We start from the raw sequence: 14,218 nt of genomic DNA, 5'->3' as shown, positions 1-14,218 counted from the left end.
TGGAGCCCAAAGATCTGAATCTCTTGAGTGCTAGAGACGGGCAGCGACACAATATGTGCACGCTGTTCTTCCTTTCCTCGCAGAATCTACAACTACTCTCCTCAACTAGGCCTAAATTGAATAGATGTGCCTTGAAGGCCCAATGCCCTGTGAGAAGACCGATACACAGTCTTTGTCTGTACGTACTCATTATCAGTCGTTCCTTTGTCCTACCTGGCAATGGCTGAGGCATCAGGGCCTTAGCTTGGCGGCAGCTCTTCAGTATCTCCCAAGAGATCCTGTGCTCCCTTTTCAGCCAGTCCTTGATATGGTTTTTCTCTGTTCCAAAGGGAACTCCAACTATCTGGCAGACTGGTTCCTCTAAGGTACCTAGTTTTGCCATACTATCTACCTAGTTTTGTCATACTATCAGCCACTTCATTGCCTTGGATACCTTGGTGGCCAGGTAGCCAGACAAGCGTGATGTTGTTTCGCTCGCCCAATCTGTTTAGAGCTTGCATACAGTCCCAAACCACTAAAGATTGAGTGGTGGTCTTAGCAAGAGCTCCTATGGCTGCTTTGCTATCCGTATAGATATTGATCCTCCTAGTTTTTGTCTCTCTTGAGAGTAGGAGTCTTGCACATTCCAGAATGGCCAGAACTTCCGCTTGAAAGACCGTGGCCAGTTTACCTAGAGAGAAAAACTCTCTGTGATTTGATCCTGGACAGTAGATGCCTGCTCCATAGCAGCCGTTTGCTCCAGATCCATCAGTGAACCATGCATGAGTGCCCGGCTGGATCTGAAGATTTCTATTTTTCCAGTCTGCCCTGGTGGTCAAGTTTATGAAGAACGCCTTGTCCACTTGGCGCATTCTGGATATTCTGTCTTGCTTTAAGGTAAAGGGAGATTTATGAAGAAACTCGAGCTTGGTATGACCTACTCCGAAATCTCTCCACTCCCCCTGACACCTTAGTCTATATGCTGTGAGTTTGGCAGCGCTGATGATAATCAATCTTAGAGGTGGAATGCAGAGCGCCACTTCCAGCGCTTCTGTTGGTGTCGTTCTCATAGTCCCTACCGCAGCCCTCAAGTAATTACCTTGTAGGCTTTTTAGTAGGTTCTTTGACTCCATCTTTTCCACTTTAGGCCACCAAACAACAGCAGCATATGTTAACCTCGGTACTAATACCGCTTTGTATATCCATAGGGCAGTATTCAATTTAATACCCCAGGATTTTCCCATTGCTCTTCTACACGCCCAATATGAAGGGTAGAATTTGGATCTCTTTATATCGAGATGTGTTTTCCAATTCAGTTTGGTGTCTAAGTGGACTCCCAAATATTTTACTGACTGGACGTATTCTATAGCTTCCCGCCAAAGTCTAAGCGGCTCAATGGCTTCAGGTTTGTATTTCCTGGTGAAAATCATAGCCTTGGTCTTTGATGGATTAGCTCTAAGTCCTTTTGATTGACACCAGTATTGCGTGATCTTAAGGGCTTTTCCCATAGTTTTCTTAAGTATTGAAAGAAAGTTGCCCCGCACTATAATGGCCACATCATCAGCGTAGCCAAAAGCGAGGAAACCTGTTTTCTGTAATTTATATAAAAGTTTGTCCACGACCAAGCACCACAGCAGGTGGGATAAAATTCCCCCCTGCAGGCATCCTTTGGCGGGAAAACCATGCACGTTTGAGTCCCCATGATTAGCAATCAGGGTTCTTCCTGTTAGCATGCTTTGTGTCCAGTCTGCTAGTTCGGCTGGAATGTTGTGTCTGGTCATCGCCTCCCCGATTACATCATATGAGATGCTATCAAAAGCTCCCTCAATCCAGGAAGACGCCCAGGGCATATCCTTTTGCCTCCAATTGCCTCTCGACCCCGCTCACAAGGTGGTGCAAAGCAGTATTTGGATCTGCCCTCCTTGTAAGCATATTGGGAAGAGGCCAGTGGATATGTAAGCAAAGGTCCGTTCTTCAAGAATCCGTCGATCAGCCTCTCCAACGTCTTAAATACAAAGGAGGTAAGACTGATCGGCCTGAAATCCTTGGATGAAATATATCCATTTCTGCCAGGCCCGGGGATAAAGACCACTCTTGTACCACTCCAGGCCTGAGGAACATGTCTTAGGGCTATACTTGCCCTAAAGATTTTAGTAAGTGGACCGACTAGTACCCCCCGTCCCTCCTGAATAAGGACGGGATAGATACCGTCTGGTCCAGGTGCTTTATATGGGTTGAAGGTCTTAATAGCCCATTCAACTTCCTTTTGGATGGACAACCTCAGCTGCCAGACGCCACTCCCTAGGTTTGTATACCCTAGGCTTCGGCCGGCGAGGTTGTATGTTTTTGTCAAAACCTGGGAAGTGGATTTCCATTAAATGTTTTAATGTGTCCGACGCCTCCTCAGTAACATTCTCCGTTGGAAGCTTAAGACAGCCCAGTTGGGGACGGTGATCTAAGCTGAGAATTCTGTGAAGCCTGAATGCCTCTGGGGCACTCTCAATGCTTCCACAGAAGTGTTTCCAGCTTTTGTATTTTGCTTTCTTGATTTCCTTGCTGTACTCTCGTTGGGAGCTTCTGAAAGCCTCCCAGCGTGCTGCAAGTCTGGTTCTTTTTGCCTTACTGAATTTTCTCCTCGTTTCCTTTTCGAACCTGAGCTTTTCAAGCTCTTTGTTCCACCAGTGGATCTTAGTCACCGGGCTCCTTGGTTTTAGTGAGCAGTTTAACTCGTAGACATTTGCAATGGCGTTCTTTAAGAAGTCCGCCGCATTTTCTAAATTATTTTTGGTCCTGAAACTGGTTGGGGCCTCAACGAACTGCGCTTTAAGATCAGCTCTAAAGCCCTCCCAGTTGGTTTTTTGGGTTACGAACCTAGCTGATTTGTGGTAGTTGCTGAAGAGTTAGGTGTATTTGTCTGTGATCAGAGCCAGAGGGCTTATCCGAGACTCTCCAGTCGTTCACCAGACCCGCCACCCTCTCCGTACAAACCGTAATATCAATGACTTCCTGTCTTCTGGAGTCCAGGAATGTCGGCTCGTTTCTTCTGTTAAGAATGGTTAGCCCTGTGCCCTCTAGGAAGCTATGCAGACTCTCCCCCCGCGGGTTGATGTTTGCACTTTTCCATTCTACATGATGGGAGTTTGCATCACAACTCAGCAGGAGTTCAAGCCTCCCGGCTTCCGCATAGGCTATCAAGGCTTTTACCTCTTTCGGTGGTGGATCATCCATGGAGTCGTAGAGCATATAGACTGATCCTATGAGTACCTCCATGTCCTCTTCCTCGGCCAGCTTTACTCTTATCTTGATGACTGTGAGATCCTTGCTACTGAGCTGTGGCAGAAAGATAGCATTTAGTCCTTTAACTACTATGCAAGATTTTACTCTTTTTTCCGAGTATGCTTTGTATAAACAGCCACACCCACTCAGACCTCTTATTACACCGTTAACAATCCAAGGTTCTTGGATTAGTGCAATACTTGTATGCATCACAGCCATGTTCCTGGCTAAGATAGCCGAGACGCTTTTGCTGTGGTGCAAATTAATTTGGGTCATTTGGATGCCGGGAGGAGCCATTTTTAGGCAGTCTCGACATCCTCCGACGCCTTTTTCTTCTCAGTCGCCTCTTCGCGCTCCCGTCCCGCCACCTTAACGGTGGCTCGGCCGAGACCGAGAAAAGGCCTGAAGCCACAGTGCTTCAAGGCTTCCAGTGCCGAGTCGCCAAGGAGAAGTAGGCGCTCAAGGCGTCCCTACTGTACAGTCGGCGTCAGTGTATCGTTTCATAGCCCCGGGAGCTAGGAGTAAGAGAGACGGTATTCCCCAGCAGTAAGTACTGCCAACGGGCGCCGCACTAACTAACTGTAGCAGATTTCGATAAATTGACCAATTACAGTATTTACTGGTAGGGAATACCGTCTTACCCCTAGCTCCCCGCGTCCATGAAACGATTCATTGACGCCGACTGTACGTCCTCTTATTGACGACCCATTCATTGGTTGCCAGCCCTGTGTTCTGTTGGTTGAGGAGCTTTAGAGCCTCCTCAACATCTATGTCAGGTTCCTCCACATGCACCACTACCCGGTGTCGCCTGGGTAGCTCACCGACCGGCAGCACACGCAGAAGAATTCTCCTGACTTTTGCCTCGGGGGAGTGGACCTTAAGCCACTCCGCCGACTTTTTATTGGTACACACGACAATAAGTGCGCCATCCCTTTCCCAAGAACCGGTGAAGGTGGGGGCTTTGTCATTTTCGGACATGCCGAAAATGAGAGTCCTGATCAGTTTCCTGATCTCAATTGCCTCATCGGTTCCTATCTTTTTGTCAGGGTAGCCCTCCAGTACGAGGGCCATCCTAACTAGTCCTATTGTCGCCTGTGCATACAACCCCACATTTTTGGGTCTCTTGCCCTGGCGATTTTCTAAGGGGCTGGGAGTAGTGTGCTCCGGCCTGGCGCGCTTTGTCGCGCCATCCGAAGCCCGCCCACCCCCAGCTCCACTTTTTGAACAAAAAACTGCGGAGGTAGAGGGGGCCTTATTGGCCCCACTCTCCCCGGCTAGCATGTGTTTATTATAACGGCGCCTCGCGGCCCCGTTATATCTTATGCGGTATTTTTGGGCTTCTCAGCCCGCTCTCGCACTACAAGATTCCCCTCGGCGTTCACCTCCAGAGGAGGCTCTGTCCTTGGGGACTGATTTGGGGGTGATTGTATTTTCTTTTTTGAACTCTATTTTGTTCCCACGAATATCGCGGTCGCGCGGTCTCACCCAGCCAGAGTCGCGAATGGCTGGAGCTTGGCTCCGTACTCCTGGATTTCGCCCGGTATCCAGGAGGCACCGTTCACGACGCAACTCCCCTTGCGCCACGCAGCTCTTGGCACGGTCGCTCACACCTTAACTTGGGGGATTCCTCTTAGTTGGTCACAGACGGGCCCATCCCTGAGCGGATGACTACCGCCCGCGACCTTAAGCCCCACCACCCGCTCCGGCGCGAGAGCCCACAGCCCCCGAGGACACCAGATGCTCACTTTCTGTGGTCAATTGTTGTCCCGTCAGATTACACTTCCATTGTGACGGCACGACTAGGCAGATCCGCCAGCGTCCAGAGAGGAGCTGACGATCAATGCCCGGCCACGCCGCTACCAGCACATGCTGAGAACAAAATAACGTTCCGTGTAGTTACTGCAATGCGGCCAGACCACGTGCGCACCGAGCGCTCCGCGAGCCCCGAGCTCCCGCCTCGGAGCTACTACAAGGTGAGAACCCATTCGGGAGGACATTCAATGTAGTATGTTTATAAAAATTAAACCATTTGAAAGAATTGTTTATTTATGTTTCACACGCATATGCACACATGTGTGAGTAGCTATAACACAAAGTAAATGCGCCGGTAAAGACTTCTGGGATGTGTGAGGATAAAAATAATTTATAAATAAGAAAATTATTACTATTGGTAATTTTTTTGTATAAAACAGAAAGAGGGGTGGAAAAATAAATTGCTACTCATGCGCACAAGAGAGCAGAATTGGGTATAAATAAGGTGTTGCAACAACATTTAGAATATTATTCTGCTGCGAACAGTTGAGCCTGACGTACGGTCGTGATATCTTATATTACGTGGTGAATATTTGTTAGAGTGAAAAGTGAGAAGAAATAGAGAAAAATAGTGAAAAACAGCAACAATCTATATCCAGTTCAAATTTACATTCCACCATCGAGAAGCAAAATATCAGACGTGAGATGCTGCTTTCCACCATGTACGGACTGAATAATTCGCATACGAAGAGAATTCAAGTGGATTGCTCTCGGATATAAAGAACGGTTTTTATTCTGCTATTAAATTATGCGGAAATGAAACAAATACCATATGGCTCGTTGTTAATGCGTGGAAGAAATTTCAAGACGCCATGCCGTTAATAAGTTTGTACCTGGACAGTCGGCGTCAATGTATCGTTTCATAGCCCCGGGAGCTAGGGGTAAGAGAGACAGTATTCCCTAGCAGTAAGTACTGCCAACGGGCGCCGCACTAACTAACTGTAGCAGATTTCGATGAATTGACCAATTACGGTATTTACTGGTAGGGAATACCGTCCCTCTTACTCCTAGCTCCCCACGTCTACGAAACGATTCATTGACGCCGACTGTACAAAACGGAGCCGATTTTGATAAATAATAATATTACGATCGCGTTTAGTACGGCGTATGGATCGAAGGCCGTTGTAATTTCACACAAAGAGTCCGGAGAGGAGGAGGAAGAAACATCTAACAGTGAGACAGTGAGAGAACAAGTTTCGGATTGTTCTAAAGCAAAGAAGTGTAAGATATTTGCCGATTCCGTTGTGATGCAAAAAACATTTCTCGGTCTGCAGAATATGTCGCAATGTGTTAACGCGTATATAGAACACTTAGATACGTTAGCATCTAATGGTAGCAAATGTTGCAAGTATCTAATACAAGAAACGGAATTGTTACTTCCAAAAGCCTATATAAACGCAGACCTTATAAAATTAACAATTAGAGGTAATTACAGCAATATCAAACGTGCTATACAAACGCAAATTAAAAATTTACCGTTTCTAGATACTTATTTTACCTGGGTATTTCTAGAAATGGGTACGCTTTATTTGGACAATGTTGTACAATGTTGTACAATGTTGTATATAAATTATTTTAGCAAAGATTAGAATGTCTTCTCCTAGTTTACTTGTATACAAAAATATATTTCAATCTGAATAAAAATGAAATATACTGTCTTTCTATAAAATAAAAACCATATATATTGTGTTTTATTTCCTCTGCCCGAAACCTGCCCTGCTCGCACACGCTTTATTGGAAAAACAAAAATTAAAAAATTTTTGCGCTATTGTACATAGAAAAATAAATGAAAAATTCTTTGATATAAGTTGTTCTTATATCGCGCATCCTGTCGCAACGTGTTTCCACTACGTGTCTATCTCGAAAAATCTTCGAGAAAGTTTCCCATAGTGCAATCCCAAAGTCAGAAATCGAAGATTTATATATCGCAAGTCCTTCGGCTGTTTATTACGGTTCAGGAGTGTAAATCTCCGTTTTATGGAATCGCGGCTAAAAGATGCGTTTTACCCCCGTTGACAAAAAGGCAGAAACTATGTCTGACAAAACAACACCTTTGTAAGATAAAACAACACCGGAAAAGTTAAAGAATTAAGTGCTTTTAGTTCTAAGTCCTGCATCATAATGTCAGCAATGATAGGGGACAAGGAAGAACCCATAGGAATATCAAACGAGAATAAAGGAACACATGAGTTACGTTAAGAGGAAACACTGTACATCCGTCATTTCTGAACATTGTTTAAATACTAAGCACACTTTCGAATGGCACTCCACACAAATATTAGATAATGAGAGCAATTATTTTAAGCGCTTAACGGTCAGAGATGCTACATATTAAACTGAATAACAACAGTTTAAATATTAACAAAGACACACAACTATTAGATGACGTACTTACCTATCTTGGATAAAATCCACTGATAATTTATCTCTCATACATACATATAGATGGTGTGTGGATCAACACTTTGAAACATATATTGCGTGACTTTGTTTGTTTCTCGTTTATTATTGACAACATCATATCGTTTCTCTTGTTTTTACTTTCCACATTAAGCTGGACTGTTTTTATTGTAAGATGTGTTTTTTTAACGATTAATTGTTCTTTTCTTTTTATAAATGCGTGTGTTTCTTTTTGTTACTCTTGTCCTTATTAATATGTGATTCTTTTTTTTATTTTTGTAACTATTGTTCAGAATTCATATGTAACTTCTAGCCAAAATATTATATATTTTTTGTAGTAATCCACCGAAGATGACTTAAATACAAGTCGAAACGTTTGGAAAACCAGATTTCTATGTTTCATTTCTTGCATACATCCTGCAACTGGTTTTTATTGCCTGTTTCTCTCTTCACTTTTGAATTTTCATCCGAAACTGGAGGTCACCCTCAACTTTGTCATTAAAATATAAAATATAAACTATAAAATATAAATCTTAATAAGTAAACACACACAAATAAATAAATANATATATATATACACATATACATTGTTAATTATTGAAAAAATTTTTAAATGTGTAAAGTGACTTTTTGAGCAATACTAAAATATTTGAATAAGAATAAGATCATACGAGCCGCTTTGCAGGATGTTATGCTGAAATGTTCTATTATATATATGTATACATATGTTATATATATGTTCACATGTAAATTTTTACACGTGTTTTTTGAATTGAAATTTCAATTCTTAAAATCATACAGTATGCTATACTTGCATCTTATGTATGAAAGACCCCCCCCCCGAATACCCCCCGAATTAATTTTAAAATATTGCGAAAAAATACTCCTCAGCCAAGAGTCGAACCTGGAATCTCCGGCTTTCCGAGCCGTCGCCTTCCTTGCTAGGCTACCGAGGCACTTGGAGACATTCTTCGCAATACTCGTACATATATTAAAGATGGACATTGATAACGCATTTTTCGATCAGCGTGAATCAACAATTAATAAAGAAACTTAAAAGCTCTCTTGAAGTAACAACTAAGAAATGTGAATAAGAATAAGATCATACGTATGATCTTATTCTTTAAGTTTCTTTATTAATTGTTGATTCACGCTGATCGAAAAATGCGTTATCAATGTCCATCTTTAGTATATGTACGAGTATTGCGAAGAATGTCTCCAAGTGCCTCAGTAGCCTAGCAGGGAAGGCGACGGCCCGGAAAGCCGGAGATTCCAGGTTTGACTCCTGGCTGAGGAGTATTTTTTCGCAATATTTTAAAATTAATTCGGAGGGTATTCGGGGGGGGGGGGTCTTTCATACATAAGATGCAAGTATAGCATACTGTATGATTTTAAGAATTGAAATTTCAATTCAAAAAACACGTGTAAAAATTTACATGTGAACATATATATATGTATACATATATATAATAGAATATTTCAGCATAACATTCTGCAAAGCGGCTCGTATGATCTTATTCTTATTCATTTCTTAGTTGTTACTTCAAGAGAGCCTTTAAGTTTCTTTATTAATTACTAAAATATTTGTATTAACCGTTTGTATTTTTTCCACCAATATACAATTCGTTATTAACATTCAGAAATGTTTTTCGGGTTTGAACTGCGTTAATACATATTGTTGCGCTCACGGCAGCGTTTAATCGCGTCACCGCCGAATTACTGCGCTCCGCGGAAAGAAAAGAGAACACCGCGTATAACACACTAGAGTTTTATTAGAGAACGCGTTACAAAAGGCCGCGGAAAACGTGAATAAATCTCGAGCCGATGATCCAGCCTCTCGACGATTCCGAATTCGGCGGCTCACTCCCTTGAACCTCGGTGTCAACAAACCCTGTTGCTACCTAAACAAAAGCGCCCAATCGATCAATCGTTGAAAATCTTCATATACCGCGTGAACGACACGCGCCGCATCTCGCAACACTGCCCCCTCTCTCTTCTAGATCATCGTTCCAATGATTAAAAAGAAGCCAACCTTCCCGCTCTCTTCTAGACTGCTGTCTTAGAATAAATGAGCCGGTTGACCGGAAACTCTTCTCGAGAATCCCTTCTGGGATAACTTCTGTGTGCACAAAATCCTTCCGACTTCAGACAAGGGAGGAAAACTTACGTGGACCCATCGTCCACAAGGACATCCCAAGTCCCCGCCTCGGCATTTACTCAAAGACCCACAAAAAACCACGTTCAAAACCGTGAGCAAGGCAGACTTCTAATACGGCCTCAAAGATAAAAATCTCGCAACGACTCGACGCGACGCAGATGTCCCCCGACGTCCAACGACGAAACGGAAAAATTCAGGGTAGCAACGGAGTTATAACTGAAAGAAAGAAAACTAAACGAGTAACTACGCTTAACAAGAAAAAAACAAATACCCAAAATACAAAAACAAAAATACACCCCCCATTAGTCTACACAGAACTCCGACGCGTGCTCCCATCTTTCGCAAAACGAAGTCAACCTATCAGCATGCACCACTCTAGTTCTATGCCTATCCGAGCGACGAATACAATATACCACATCACTCAATTTCTCAACGACCATGTAAGGCCACTCTCAAATTCTCTGCAACTTAGGAGCTTTCCCCTTGCTTCTGCGAGGATTAAAGAACCAAACTTTTTGCCCAATATAAAAAAGAACGTGCCTAGCTTTCAAATCGTATCGCATCTTCGCCTTGTTCGATTTCATTTTTAAACGCTCTCTAACATTCTGATGGATCTCCTCTAGTTTCAACTCCAAATCACGAATATAATCTTCCGAAGAACTTGAACAATAATTTGGCGGAGAGCCTCGTAACAAATCCAACGGCAGACGCAAATCACGCCCGAAATTCAATTCGGCAGGTGAAACCCCCGCCTCATGCATAGAAGATCTGTAAGCAAAAAAAAACATCGGAACCCAACGATCCCAATTCTTCTGATTCTCATCAACAAACTTAGACAAATACTGTGTTACGTCCTGACCTACGGTTACGATCGGGTCCTAACGGAGGAACGCAACTTGACACACGACACTTTTGTGTATTATATCTCGGCACACTGACCTAATGAGATAAGGCAAGCATGCGAGTCGAGCGAGACTGTTCAACGACGTAGTCAAGTCAACGGACTTCCCGATATTACTTGTCTAACGTCTTCTCACTNGTCGGTCCTCTTTTAGGTCTTAGAAACAAATCTAATTTACCTGGGACAGGACCTGGCGATCACGCGATGAGATTATAGGAATGAGTTTTCAGGATAGATGTTCAAAAGTTCATTTAATTAGGTAAAGCCGTTTAATTTGTATGAGTATATAAATCATTTTTATTCAAAATATTAACATTTAGGTTTATTCAAAAAATATATTCTTACGCAAGTTAAATTAAATAATTGGACGTGTGATGAAGTTCGGTGTGAATTTGAGTATACATTGGCATTGTTATTATTTTTAATCCTGGGAGTTCGTTACTAACATTACTGTTAGTATTTTCAATATTTTACATCCTTATGTAAATGAGCACCGTCACTATTTAGGCTATTACCGGATAGACGGGGGTTGGTATGCTTCGGTCCGCTCGCTCTACGGGCAGCGGTTCTCCGCCGCAAGGTTTGATTTTAAATATTGCGTTGTTAGAATCACGGTTGATTTTCGGAGCGATATGACAACTACATACGATTTGCTACTGCTCAAGGTTTGACAGTGGTGATCGGAAATCGGCAGCGATTCAGAACAACTGACGTCGTGAGTCGCTAATCCGAGAGGAATGAAAAGTCAGCAGCGGCTCGGAACGACAACCAAAGTCGTGAGTCGCTAATATGACAGAAAAGGAAATTGGCAGTTGTTCGGAACGACACAAGATCGCGAACAGCTAATCCAACTAGGATGTCGAGGAGAAGAGCTTACTAAATGAAGCGGTTATTAATTAAACTGTCGAATCTCATCCTGTCTTCCGAATATCAACCGTCTCGAAGTAGGTTTTACTGTGTGCGTGGGAATCTTAGATCGTTTTGCAAAACTATTGCGTTAGTAAGTACTCACTACTTATTGTTTACGTTAGAATGTCGAGATGAGTGGTTGCTTCGCTTCGCCCAAAAGTCAGGAGTCTGTCGGCTGGACTCAGGTGGAATGAATTGGTCGTCTCCTCCGATGGAAGTTGTCACGAGTCGCACTGTTCACTCGGATTTACGTGCCGAAATCGATATCAAATTAAGAATCGTCTGGATTGTCAAATTTCAGACCGAACAGAAAAAAGCGAGTATCTTTTTGTATGACCGAATTGACTCTAAGTTAAATTGTTGAATTGCACAAGAAGAAATAGAACTGAGTTAATAATCGTAATGCTGGTTATGAAGCTCTCTCTCTCCGGTGTTCCAACGCCTTATATATAATGATCTCGGAGCGTTAACTTTTCTGATTTTTGCCAATCGTCTTTAGATTTTACTCTCCCACTCTTTACTGATTAAAATGTCGATCTTTTCATTTGCTAATCCGATCAGGCGAGAGGACCAATCATCGACAATCATTCTTCCTGACTCGCTCAACATTTGTTTAAAGTTTGTTATCTGCACGTGCAATTTCCTGTTCACTTTCGGTGCCCGAACATTCCTTGCTAGAGATTAGCGGACCGCTTAAATTATCTAAGTTTATATTCGTGAACTAAACATCCGGACTGCTTGTTGATTAATTGACTAATACTCATTTGAAAGTCGGTAAGAGTGATTAGATAAAAAATTTGCGATACGGATTTTATTTTAGTTCAATAGGTCCTCTGTTCTCTGCTCAAGGATTGTTATTTAAAAATTAACTCTTAGGCGCAAATCTTAAAGCTAGTTATGTCTGGTTCCAAACAGCTGTGGACCGTGGAGTCCAGGACGTAACAACTGCATTATCGTCTGATGCTGGCTTTCAACCTGTCCATCAGACTGCGGATGAAGCGCAGTAGTCCTCGTCTTCTTCATTTCTAACATCCACGACAACTCCTGAAAAAGTCGAGATTCAAAATTTTTACCTTGATCCGTATGTAATTCTAATGGCACTCCGTACCTAGAAACTACTTAATCAACAAAAACCTCCGCTACAGTCGTCGCCCTAATATTCTTCAAAAGAAAAGTTTCTATCCACTTGGAAAAACATCAAACAAATCTACTACCACAAGAAGATTCTTATTCCCCGAAGAAGACGCCGGAAAAGGACCTAGAATGTCCATCTGCAATCTCTCAAAAGGCGCGCCGGCATTGAAAACCTGCAACGGAGACTTACCTTTGTCCGAAGGACCTTTTTTGCAATACAAACTTTGCAAAACCTACACCAGTTTTCCACATCTCTTTTACATGAAGCCCAATAAAACCGCTTGCGAATTTTTCCTAGCGTCTTATTTATCCCGAAATGATCTCTAGAAGAAGCATCATGGGCTTCTTCCAAAATTCGCTCGACTCTCTTCTGAGGAACAATCACTTGCAGAAAACTCGATTTCAAATTCGGAGCAACCCACCTTTTATGTAGAACTCCATCTGAAACAACTAAAGCCAATAAGACCAATAAATCCTCGAAGAAGGGCCCCTAGCAGAAACTTCTTCCCAAGAAGGACGACAATCCTTTTCCTTTCCAAGTAAAATAATTGATACGGCCTGATCTTCCAGCTGATCATTTCGCCACTCCTCGGATGCGCCCCCCTCAAAAACTATTTGAGCTACCTGTTCCTCTTGCTTCAAAGCATCTCTCACCTCTACCTTCGAACAATACCTGCAGCAAGATTCCGCAAGGTCGCCTAGAAAGCCCATCCGCATTCCCATGCGCTTGACCGCTCCGATGAGCTATTTCGAAGTCATACTGCTGAAGCCTTTCCGCCCAACAAGCTAATTGACCCTCCAAATTTCTAAAAGACATAAGCCATTTAAGTGAAGCATGATCAGTGCGAACTCGAAACTTCCGCTCATACAGATAATGATGAAAAGATTTCATTGAATCCACCATTGCCAATAACTCACGCCGAGTAACACAATAATTCCTCTCAGCCTTACTCAATACCCGACTGTAATAAGCGATGACCCTTTCCGTCCTCCGCTGAACCTGCGATAAAACCGCGCCAACACCATGACCAGAAGCATCCGTGTCTAAGATTAACTCACCTTCTTCAAGAAGAAAAGAAAGCACAGGAGGAGAAGACAACGTCTGCTTAAGACTTGCAAACGCCTCCTGACACTGCTCTGTCCAAACAAACTTAACCTGGTTTTCAGTCAAAGCGAACAGCGGCTTTGCAATCAAAGAAAAACCCTTCACAAATTTACAATAATAAGAACAAAATCCCAGAAAACTGCAAACTTGTTTTTTATTTTGCGGAACAGGCCACTCTGCCACAGCTGCAATTTTTTCTGGATCCGTCGAGATCCTCTCGGCCGAAACCACATGACCAAGATATTTCACCTGCTTCCTAAACAAATTACATTTATTAGGATTAAGCTTCAATTTAGCTGCTTTAAGCCTCAGAAAAACTTCCTTCAAATTGGCTATTTCCTCCTCGAAGAACTTACCAAAAACAACTACGTCATCTAAATAAACCAAACAAATCTTGGTTAGCAATTGCTGAAGAATACGCTCCATGGAACGCTCAAAAGTGGCTGGAGCGTTGCACAAACCGAAAGGCATCACGGTGAACTGCCACAACCCATTGCCTACTGAAAATCAGTCTTTTCCTTATCCTCTAGTCAAAGTCTTAACT

The 14,218-nt window shown here is 42.8% G+C and overlaps 2 protein-coding genes across 2 annotated transcripts; both read right to left on the bottom strand.

Moving 5' to 3' along the window:
• Positions 1 to 383: 383 nt before the first annotated feature.
• On the bottom strand, positions 384 to 1,760 carry LOC109861981. The gene has a single exon (XM_020441854.1). It carries the CDS (start codon positions 1,758 to 1,760, stop codon positions 384 to 386), a length of 1,377 nt encoding a protein of 458 aa, XP_020297443.1.
• Positions 1,761 to 1,771: 11 nt separating this feature from the next.
• On the bottom strand, positions 1,772 to 3,552 carry LOC109861980. The gene is made up of 4 exons (XM_020441853.1): positions 3,456 to 3,552; positions 2,964 to 3,344; positions 2,295 to 2,854; positions 1,772 to 2,089 (listed from the first exon to the last, which is right to left on the bottom strand). Exons 1-4 carry the CDS (start codon positions 3,550 to 3,552, stop codon positions 1,772 to 1,774), a joined length of 1,356 nt encoding a protein of 451 aa, XP_020297442.1.
• Between the last annotated feature and the right edge of the window lie 10,666 nt (positions 3,553 to 14,218).

Source organism: Pseudomyrmex gracilis, unplaced genomic scaffold (genome assembly GCF_002006095.1).
Source record: "Pseudomyrmex gracilis isolate BER0280 unplaced genomic scaffold, ASM200609v1 scaffold_1227, whole genome shotgun sequence".
Taxonomy (NCBI): Eukaryota; Metazoa; Arthropoda; class Insecta; order Hymenoptera; family Formicidae; genus Pseudomyrmex; species Pseudomyrmex gracilis.
The sequence above is the reverse complement of the archived record's forward strand: the minus strand, read 5'-3'. Positions and strand labels throughout refer to the sequence as shown.